This window comes from Parambassis ranga, chromosome 3 (genome assembly GCF_900634625.1).
Source record: "Parambassis ranga chromosome 3, fParRan2.1, whole genome shotgun sequence".
Classification (NCBI taxonomy): Eukaryota; Metazoa; Chordata; class Actinopteri; family Ambassidae; genus Parambassis; species Parambassis ranga.
In genome coordinates this window covers 7,942,873-7,953,568 of record NC_041024.1, presented here as the reverse complement: position 1 = coordinate 7,953,568, position 10,696 = coordinate 7,942,873, and the positions used below count along the sequence as shown (strand labels likewise).

The 10,696-nt window shown below is 40.9% G+C and overlaps 1 protein-coding gene across 2 annotated transcripts; it reads right to left on the bottom strand.

Annotated features, from left to right (window-relative positions):
- Positions 1 to 2,713: 2,713 nt before the first annotated feature.
- On the bottom strand, positions 2,714 to 10,696 carry rbm26 (RNA binding motif protein 26). 2 transcript variants are annotated; one of them, XM_028402320.1, is made up of 22 exons: positions 10,239 to 10,696; positions 9,954 to 10,072; positions 9,725 to 9,843; positions 9,544 to 9,635; positions 9,193 to 9,458; positions 8,707 to 8,976; positions 8,312 to 8,554; positions 7,654 to 7,794; positions 7,419 to 7,559; positions 7,208 to 7,316; positions 6,964 to 7,120; positions 6,430 to 6,615; positions 6,071 to 6,172; positions 5,917 to 5,985; positions 5,727 to 5,825; positions 5,562 to 5,636; positions 5,288 to 5,458; positions 5,114 to 5,218; positions 4,787 to 4,990; positions 4,252 to 4,338; positions 3,995 to 4,108; positions 2,714 to 3,650 (listed from the first exon to the last, which is right to left on the bottom strand). In XM_028402320.1, exons 1-22 carry the CDS (start codon positions 10,295 to 10,297, stop codon positions 3,561 to 3,563), a joined length of 3,018 nt encoding a protein of 1,005 aa, XP_028258121.1. In that variant the 5' UTR covers positions 10,298 to 10,696; the 3' UTR covers positions 2,714 to 3,560. The 2 variants fall into 2 exon arrangements, with proteins under 2 accessions (XP_028258121.1, XP_028258122.1); XM_028402321.1 differs by having other exon boundaries at positions 5,291 to 5,458; positions 10,239 to 10,297.

Genomic DNA, 10,696 nt, shown 5'->3' with positions numbered 1-10,696 from the left:
AAAACAAAAACATGCTGCATTTAGATCATGTTTTTAGTCATGTCATGTGGCACTTTACAGCAACACAGAGGAGTAAACATGTATAAAAAGGTACGGTAACAAATAAAATGATAATAAAAAATACAAATGTGAAAAACCCATAGTAGGCTACGGCAAGATGACATTGACAGAAATCTGGCTAGAACAAACATGATGGTATGAATGTTGTTTGTTCACAGCGTACATGGAAAAGCCATGAAAAATATCCATTACAAAAAGAGGAACAAAGGGGGAAAGGGAGATGTTCTATATGTGTGAGACAAATACCTAAAAAATCAGGATGAATTTCCTCAGAGCGCCGCCGCGTTTTCACTTGTAAACAGATCAGCTGCAGCACCCTGACCAAAGGAGGTTTCTGCAGCCACATCTTGATTTATTGATGGAGTCTCCCTGCCAGCACAGTTACTTGTAATCTGTGGTCAACGGACGAGGTGAAAGGGCTTTCGTGTCCAACACAGCGGTATTTCTCAAACAAACTGAGCTGAGCAATCACAAAGATTTTTTTCAATAATATTAAATTTTACAGGGTTGTCACATCCTCGTATGTGCTGTGATTTCACATCAAAAGTGTGGCTGGTGTTTAGAGGGGAGTAAAAAAGTGTCCCTAAACTCAAATAATCCAGAATGACGACGCTGATTATGATTTAGAGGCTGCTGGTTTTGTTTCAAACTGTGCCTCGCTTTGTGGCCGGGGGCCCTGTGTTGTTTAAAGGGTTGTCGGGGTGTAAATACTAAATTAATCATGCTTTGGCTCAACTTGCTAGGGACTGAAATTTGCTTATGGAGGCCCATGATTACATCAAATATTGATAGCTTCACAGGGAACTGGCATTGTGGCGATGGGGGCAAGGCATGTGAAAGCAGAGAGCAATGAGAAGGGGGGGGGGGTCTCTGCTGATTTTACAGCAGAAACACCTTCATCATATCTTCACTTTAGAGAGATATGTGACTCACACCAAGTCACCAAAAATCAGACATTATCTCTATCAGTTCTGTGCATTCACAATACTACTTTAATCAGGGTTAATTGGCATGCAGTTGGGTTTTTCTGTGTTGTGAAAATGCAGCAGCAGTATTCAAATGAATCTGAATACATTACAAAAGCCTGATGTTGTGCTGTTCCATATCTACTGTATCTGACCGACTTCCTGAGGCCCCGAGGACTTCAAAAATAAACTTCACTGACTGACAACAAATCTTCAAACAAGAAGAAGTGAGGCTTTTTTCTCCTAAACACACACACACACACACAATCATCACTACATCAGCCCCTTCCTAAATTTCCTGCCATTTGTCTCCTTGACACAAATCAGAAAGTAAAGATTTGTATAATGAATGACACAGATGGTGTAAACTTGTTATCTTATATTTTCAGAGCTCACACAGAGCACATAAACACTCTGCGCCCACTGAGACACAAAGAGAAGCAGAGCATGCTGGTCACTCGTCCACTGAGCCAGCTACAGGAGACAGAGGGGGACACAGTCCTGAATTTTTACTTCCTCCTTCACAAAGTCATGCCACTAAATAACTGCCAGGAATCCTGAATATTTGTGTCACTCAAACCAGCACTTCCACTTCTGCACAAGTGTGCAGGTAAAACTACAAAACTGATGTTCCTGTGTGTGTTTGGTGGCACTACAGTAGGTAAATGAGACAACAGGAGGGGGCATTTAACACCCACATACTGAGAGACAGAGCGACGAAGGGAAAAATGTTAAAATGATAAACAGCAGATATTCTTTGAGAGCAAATCTGATTCCTCACAATTATCTCTGCAAGCCCGACAGGCACCAGGGGTGGCCTACAAACAATGAACTGGTGGACACTGATTGGGTTATTTGTCCTGTCTTTCGAGGCTGAGGGATTGTGGAGGGCCTCTCTGCAGGTGTAGTAACCTCCTAAAAGAAAGGACCAACAGCTGACTAGCTCCAAGTTCCAGGACACTGCCAATAAAACAGAATCAAAGAAATGACAAATGAGGATCATGGTAAGTCTGTGATTTCAAGTCACATGATGGAGGATAGATTCTCTACTGGCATTCATGTATAAGCATTGTTAGGGCTTAATGTCAAACCCGATGTTTTTAGAGATGTAGGTCTTAGTGACATCTAGTGGTGACATTGCAGGTTGCAGCCAGCTCAGTGACATTTGTTTGAACCTAAACATAAAAGGTTCTAGCATTTAAAAAGCTCCTGCTCATTCTTTTATTTTGAAAGTAACTGATGCATATTTCATTTTAGAAGTGTTTAAGACTTTCACTAATTTAAGTCTTTGTCCACAATTTTGTATCCAGAATCACTTTTGGCACTTTTAGGTAAGCATTTTGTCTGTTCTTGGCTACCGTAGAAACTGTGGCCTCCATGGAAGGGAAAATCCTTTAAACCTATGAATTTCTGCTTGTAATAAATTACACTCATTTCCCAGCAGGAGCAGTGTGGTTCTATTTTAGACCACATGGCACAGAACAATGTCATGAAAGTCATGACAGAAACTTTTTAAATAGATTAACCTAGGGCACAGGGAACTGTCACACAATAAGCAAACCAAATCTTCAATTTTTTTTTAAAAAAAAGCATTGTATTCAAATACAATATAATTGTACACAAATAAAAATACAACACAATAAATACTTAAATGTATAAAACGTTGAAGTATCCATGGAACGAGGCCTTGTAGCTGGAGGCAGCTCCTAAAAAAAAAACAAAAATATGCTGCATTTAGATCATGTACAGGTGATAATTTAGTAATATACACATTGTGTCAGTCTTACCTTAAATATGTGCATTATATTTGGTTACCTTACCATCTGAACCTAAAATAATAAAAGATGGTTGTGGGCTTTTAAAGGATTTTTGCTCTTAGGGGAGGAGGAAGTTTTTTTTGTTTGTTTTTGAAATGGTCTTTTTCAGCTCTTTTGCTTTTTTTCCACTGCCATCACATTTTCTTTTTTAAATTTTTTTCTTTTTTTTTTCTTTTTTTGGTTTTGGCAGGATGTTTTGAGACCATTTCAATTCTTTATTTTTTTGTACAATCCAAAGTAAAGCCAAAAAAAACAAAAAAACTGAGAAGCCAAGCTTTCATACAAATCACAAATCAAAACCCAGACATAAAATATTTACACACGAGCATTTAAACCAGTCAACCTAATACTATAATGCAAAAAAACTGTCATTGAGTTAAAATTACAACACAGGTTCATTTTTAACTGAGAATTCATCAAATGTGTCTTGAAGTGAGCGGGTGTCACACATCTAGACAAACTATTTGCAAATCAAAAAAAAAAAGGAAAACTACATTAAGAGCAATAAAAAAATTCAGCACTGTTGCATCTGGTATACACTTTAAAATTAAATCAAACTCGCACATGGTTTTTCTGCCGGTTACATGTGTGTTTTGGGAAAAGAAAAGTATAGCAAAGTGAAATGTGCCTTGTTATATAAACAGGCACTGAAATCTTATAAAGTTGCTGGATTGTTGCTTGTCCTTCGAACCAGTGCAACCTGGATAGGGGCTGAGCTTCATCTGCGCCAGGATCGAGGCTCATTGTCATCTTCCTCCTCATCGTCATCCTGCAGCAAAGCATCATCACTCAGTGACTCCTCTGGGTACTGATGAAGAGAAAAATCAGATATACATGATTAACAACAATGGAACAGCGTTATTTAAAAGTGGGGAGACCTATTACTGCAAGGTGTATTTAAAAGTTCTCAAGGGGGATTCAACTCTCGACCTGAAACTATTATCCTGCAGTCATGAAAGTATAGGATTTGAACAAAACCCACATACAACCACAAGACAGCTCTTGGCTCCCTCTCGTGTTTTCAAAAAGCAGCACAGCTAAAATAGGTATTGAATAACTTTCAGGATGATGTATCTGAACAAAAAAATATTAGAACTGAAATACAACCTCACAAAGAATTCAAACTACTGAAAGTAAAAATAATCCACAAACCTCATCCTCCTCTGGTTCCATCTCATCCACATCTGCAGCATTGAGAGTCATGGCAGGCTTGTGCCAGGCCAGATGTAGAGTCTGGTTATTAAATTTTGTTCCATGAAGAGCAGCCTACAGATGGAAAAAAAAGCACACACACATAGTGAGGAGGATCAACTGGTTTCAGAAACTGCACCTCAGTGAAAAGCCAAAAACAAATATTAGAAATCAACTTTTGCTGCTAGAATGTCAGAAAAAAAGAAGAAACTCATTACCTGTTCTGCCTCTGCTCTTGACTTGTAAGTTATGACCGCAGATGGGTTGCTTTCATCAATCTGGCAATCCTCAATCTCCCCAAATTGCTGCAAAATTGTACAAACACAGCATTTAGGTCAATAAACAAACTCATTATTGTGCATAATAACAGATTATAGATACATAATATATCAGATGAATACATTTAAGTGAGATTTATAGGTGCAGCAAGCCATTTTTATCTCTACAAGTTTTAAAATCGAAGGTCACCGTTTGGTTGATGATTACATGACTGGTACAGGCATGGCTGTTACACTTAGCAGCAGTGACTGTTTATGTTCAAACACATCCAGAATAATGAGGAATGTGATCTATAACAATACACATAACAAAAGGTACCACTTCCACTGTAGTTCAACTGCACTATGCAGTTGTAACCACCAGAGGACACTGTTTGTCACCAGTTAAAAAGTGCCATTCCCTTCAAAAGACATCAAACTGGCTCCACTACAGGTGTCAAGTGTCATTCAATAACATAGCATAAGACTGACTTACAGCAAAATGTGGCAGCAGGTCTATTCGGTCCACTTCTGTGAAACCAGAGATTTCCAGTGCTCGTGGTCTATGGTCCACGACTGCATGCACTGGCAGGCCTCTTCCTCGTCCCCTAGACCCCCTTCCCCTGGCCCTGACAGCACCACGGCCTCGAGTGTGGACCCCTCGACCTCTTCCTGGTGACAGAATTCCCCTTTTAGCTGCCTGAATGGAGACAAAGCACATCAAACAGATAATTGTTTCAGAGGCAGAATTCCAATAGTACAACATTTCCCCCCCCCTCAAGCACAGACAGTTTGGACAGATTTTTTCTTTTCTGTTTAGTACCTCAATTTGCAGCTGGGTGTATTTGAATTTCAACATAGCAGTGTCCTCTCCAGCCTGACTCTTCTTGTACAGGTCCAACTCAGCATCCAGCAGTTCTTTCTGTGCCTGCAAATGACAACTGGTTAAATACAGGCCTAGATCTACATGACTGGGACACATTTTGGGATACAGCACTACCTGGGCCTTGCTCTTGGCTGTCCGTAGCAGGTTGCTGCTGCTCGAGATTCCCTTTATCTCCTCTTGTAGTTTGGTGATGCTCTTTGTTAACATGCTCAATGTTTCCATGATCTTGGCTTTGTCCTCTGCCTTCATTGACTTATTCTTCTCGAATTTGGATATCAGGAGCTGCAGAAAAACAACTGAATCTCAAGTATACATTTTGTTTGCAATGTCTCCAAAACTAACTGATAATGACAATTTTACTCTATTTCCAATCATGTGACCAAACCTTCTGTGTCTCAATGTGCTTCTCCAATATTTCCTGCTTCTTCTTCCTTACATCTTGCTGTAGTTTAAGGGCTTCCTGTGAAAACAAAAGATTTCACTTTTACTTCCAGACCCACATACTAACCCCCCTTTCCATCCATCCCTACCATTGCATCCCATTTCTAACCTGTTTCTTCTTCAGGGCTTCCTCTGAGGTCCTCTGTGCCACTTTCAGAGCAGCAGAATTGTACACAGTTTTTGTGAGGCCTGTAGATGTTGAAAACACCTGAAAAGACGAGAAATAAACATTACCACGACAGGAAAAAGATATCCAGTCACAAGGAAAGTAATTTTAATCACAGAGTAGACACAATTACTTTTTCAACAGGAGCTCCTGCTTTGGCAGAGAAACCCAAACGGTCCTTCACTGACACTTTGGAAGAATTCTGTACAAACAAAGGGGGAAAAAAATCATATACAGTGCAGATTTTGATACGTATACGCAACCCAATACATCTTACCCTCACAAACCTGAGAAGCGGCTACAGTAGAATCCAGGGAGGGCTCAGAGTTTGCAGGGAGCATGGGTCCGAGGCGATCTTTAACAGACTGCTTCAGAGATGTTGCTGAAGGCTGCTTGAACAACAAACATCAAAGCCACTATTGAGAGGGGTGTTAAATTAAAAATGTTCACCGGACTAAATGTACTAAACTGATGGTGTAAAAAAATGTTTATTTATGGACTAGTTGCCCACTATCCTGGGTAAGTAAAATAAATGTCATAAAGAAATATTTCTCTAAAGATTATTCAAAATAGAAAATTCAACCCAATAAAACATATTCTGTTAAAGACACAATATTTCTTAACATGTTTTAAAATTGACTTTTACCATAGCTGCCTGTGGCTGAGACTGCTGATGGAAGTGAGACTGGCCATTGCTCCCATCCTCACGAAACCAGTGCACCTTGATGAAACGGTTGTTGAGAACAGCCTCTGTGCTTTGCATAGCCCGTCTGGCCTCATCTGCAGAGGCAAACTGGATCAGTGCCCCTTCTGGGTCATTCTTGTAGGCCACCTACAAAAAACAAAAATAAAAATGGTATCAAAGATGGTGCACATACTGCAAATCCTCCAGGTAAAAAACCTTTGTATAATTATCAAGACGCAATTTAAATTGGCGATTGTTAGTTTCAAATGTCAATGTAGATGACAATAAAGGCTGAATTTAAAAACCTGAAGATCAAACTAAAGTACAACACAAACTCACCACTACAGCTGTTTTTTAACTCCCAACCTTCTGCTAACAGATTATACTGTTCACATTTGAGCCTCATGTTGACTGTATCCCAGGTTTTGCAAGACAGCAAATACATCATTTTTAAAGCTGGGACTTTCATATCTGTGGCATCACACAGAGACTGACCTGCAGATTGACGATAGTGCCAAACTTGCTGAAATGTTCATTGAGTTTGCTGATGTTGTTAAGCTCTGGGGGAATTTGCCGAACAAGCAACTTGGCATTGGGAGAGAACTGAGCTCTTTTGTGGTAGCCCTGGTGGTTGGGTTTGTTGAAGCAGGGCCTGAGCAGAAAAAAGAAGAGAAAATAATGTATACACAACATGTGTGCAGGCAGCATAGATATACTATTTAATAAAGGGTACTCTTACTTGTCAAACCAGGGTTTCTTGGAGGGCAGACCTCCATCGTGAGAAGTGACTGGTCTCTTCCTTGGATCAGACTCCATGACGATTCTCATATTGTTGTTGGGAATCTTTTCTGATAAGGGACAAACACAGAGTGGTCAATGCTTAGACTACAGCACTCAAAGGAATATTACCAATTACTCAATTCAAATAGTACAGTTCAACGGAAAAATACCTCTCTGTGGCTGGTCGACGTCCCCCATTGTGAGACCAATGAGGTTGGGTCTCTGTGCATTGACCCGGTGGCGGTACATTGGCCTGGAAGTATTTGTGATGCTGGGAGCCTCCGGATTGTACACATCTGACTCATAGTGGTCTAGTCAGAAAAGAGAATAATTTAACATAAAACACCAGGATGCAGTGTGTTATTGCTATTTATCGATATAAAATTAAAATTTAAGAAGCATTACCAGAGGTGAAAAGTGGTGCTGAAACCTGGGGAAGTGAGGAGCGCATCCCAGATGTGACAATGGTGGGAACCGAGCTGGTGATAGAACTAGGAGGAGCATCCATGCCTGCAGGTTGCAGTGGAGGAAGCGGAGGAGGGGGGCCTGTGACAGATAACAGGTAATGCAAACACAGTTAACAGAATATGTTCAAGCAAAGTCACTGGTCAAACCAGTATAACGCTGACCTGTGCTGAACTGTTCTGATAGATCACATTTCCCTTCCTTCTGTTTTTAAGATAGCATTTTAAACACTGTTTTGCAGTTCAGACAAGAAGGAAGCGAGGTGCAATTCTGAAGGACCTTTGAACATTAGCTTTTTGTGTGGATTTATTTTCGGATGACTAAATCCTACATGATACAGGAAACGTTTGCCAACACAATTTTAAAAATTTGAAATCACACTCCAGTTTGCTAATAGAAAAGGTAAACAAACAAATCAAAAATGTTTTCAGTTAATGAGGATCTAGTGGATATCACATACGTACTTGAAGACATGTGCATTGTGCATTCATAGCTGCATTGATTAGTCAATAAGTTTGATTTTATAGACAAAACTCAATTACTTAAAAAAAACATGATCATTAGTTGATCATGGTTTGGAAAATACCCAAATTCCTACCTGCAACAGGTGGAAGGCTTGGTGGAAGGGCACCTGGGGGTGGCACAGGGGGCCGCATGTTCACAGGTGGGGGATTCATGAGAGGTGGTGGTGGCGGGAGACCAGGGGGTGGAGGTGGCTCTACACCTGGCATTGGCGGAGGTTGGAAGGGCAACATATTGGGAAGATTGACATCTTCTACCACAACAGGATCACTTCCATGATCAAAAGGACACATGTCCCCTCGCATGCAGAAACCTTTTTCTGGAAAAGAAGGCAGGGGTTAATCATTAAATACACTAAAACTAACTAGAAAAGCATTTCCTGAAAAAAATGCAAGTTTGATTGCTGCAGCTGCAGCATTGCCTTGCAGCAAACAAACTAATAAAACAGCAGACCGTCAAAGATTTTCTTACCATCATAATCTCTGCATCGCTTCCTCTGTTGAGGGGGTGGTCCCCTATTGAAAGGGCCATGATCCACGGGGTGATCAGGGCGGAAATCTGACCAGCTCTCTGTGGTGTTGTTGCTATGATGAAGCGTGGGAGCAATGACTGTAATGGTACTGCTCAGTGTTGGCACAGGGAAGTGTGAAGTGGTTTCAGTGGAGATGAGGGCTGCAGGGGCGTAGCCATCCCCACCCTCTGACCTGTCGTGATCGTACTTTAACTTCCCAGAATCCCGTTCTATAAACATACAGGTGCAACTCATTATAGCTTGTATAAATGTGCAAAGTAAATCTAACAACACATTACAATACAACTGTCTGAAGAATGAAATACTAATACATCATAGCAGCTACTTCAACATTTTATCATCCTGGTCAGTTGTCACCTGACTGGACACAGAGTCCTGTTCAAATAAAGTTTCTGAGCACTCATATGAAGGAACAGTGTTGTTACCTCTACTCCTGCTTCTAGACCGTGTTCTGCTGAGGGACCGGCTCCTGCTGCGATCTCTGTCCCTGTCTCTGTCTCTATCCCTGTCCCTCTCTCTGTCACGGTCTCGGATGCGGTCTTTGCTCCAACTTCTGCTGCGGCTGCGACTGTAACTGCGACTACGGCCTCTCCTGCGGTTGTAACGGTCACGGTACGAGTCCCTCCTTGGAGGGTTGCGATCATAGTCCCTCTTTCTGGAGCGGTCGTCTCTCTTACGGTCATCTCCTCTTCTGAAAGTGTAAGGAAGGGCAATACAACCAATGAGAGGAAAATACAAGCTGAAAGATAAAATGTTAAAAAGGCAGGTCTACAAACCTGCAATCTCTGCTGTAGCGGGAGCTTGATTGCAGGGGGCTATGATTCATTCTCCGAGAAAACTTCTTGTCACGTTCTTCTTCCCGATTGGTCTAGACAAAGACAAAAAAATAAATAAATACTGGGTAAGTGCATATTTAATGAAATTATCTCATGCTGTTAGGTGCTAAAAGATGATAACCTCATCTTTCTTCTGCTCTTCCTTCTCAACTTTGACTGATGCCAACGTCTGCTCTGGCTGTGGGAGGTAGCTTTTGTTGTTGACAGCTTCAAACAGCTTATCCACAAATGGCTGGGTCTCTGAAAAGATAGTCAAGTTATTGTCACAATGCACTGCACAGTTAATATCTTTACACACAAGAACGCAAGATAAATACAAGGAGCCTGCACAATAAAGCTTCTAAAATTACCTTTCTGAAGAAATACATCCAACTGGTCTATACAAAGGGCTTTGAGTTCCTTTTCACTCTTGTCCTTCTTCACCAAAGCAACAACATACTTTGCGAGAGCAGAAGGGTCTGCATCACAGCTAAAAAAGATTTGAAAAAAAATCAATATGGCACATGATCATTGAAACACTCATATGATTAAAAATACGTAAATAAATTGCCTATTAACTTTACTATAGTGGTCGGCGTCCTATAATTATGCACGATCCCACATTAGCTGAGTGGCTAACAGCTAACTATACTTACATGGGCTCGAGGGTTTCAGACAGCCATGTTTTCAAGGCATCGATGTTTTCAATGATCATCTTAGATCCAGCCAAACTTTTCCTCCACCACGGCCAGAGTTGGGGCTAGCTGTGTTGATGAAACTTATCTGTTTAGAAGGATGGCTGACATTAGCTGGAGGAAACTAGACACTTTAATAGTCCACGGCTAGGTTGTGTTAGCCGAACCGCCGCGTTAGCGCTAGCTAGGTTAGCACAGGTCTGTCCAGGCCCCAAACGTGCTGTACGATTCCTCGTCCCTCCTACTGTATTAACTATCAAAATACCGAGATGTCAAGCCTGTTATGTTTCCGTCTTTTAACCTAACAACTCAGAGTTTATATATGGTTTTATTTCGCTAAAATGAAATCACATCCACGCTTAACTTTCATCCCTTGTCAATAGTTGCTATACCATGGCTACTATTTACTTCCGCTTATG

Excerpts from the sequence above, each read along its gene's own strand:
- rbm26 (XM_028402320.1), bottom strand. The coding sequence starts at position 10,297 with ATGATCATTGAAAACATCGATGCCTTGAAAACATGGCTGTCTGAAACC. Across the intron at positions 6,173-6,429 it reads CTCAGCCACAGGCAGCTATG|CCTTCAGCAACATCTCTGAA; the intron begins GTAAAAGTCAAT and ends TTGTTCAAGCAG. Across the intron at positions 3,651-3,994 it reads TGGAACCAGAGGAGGATGAG|TACCCAGAGGAGTCACTGAG; the intron begins GTTTGTGGATTA and ends TCTCTTCATCAG.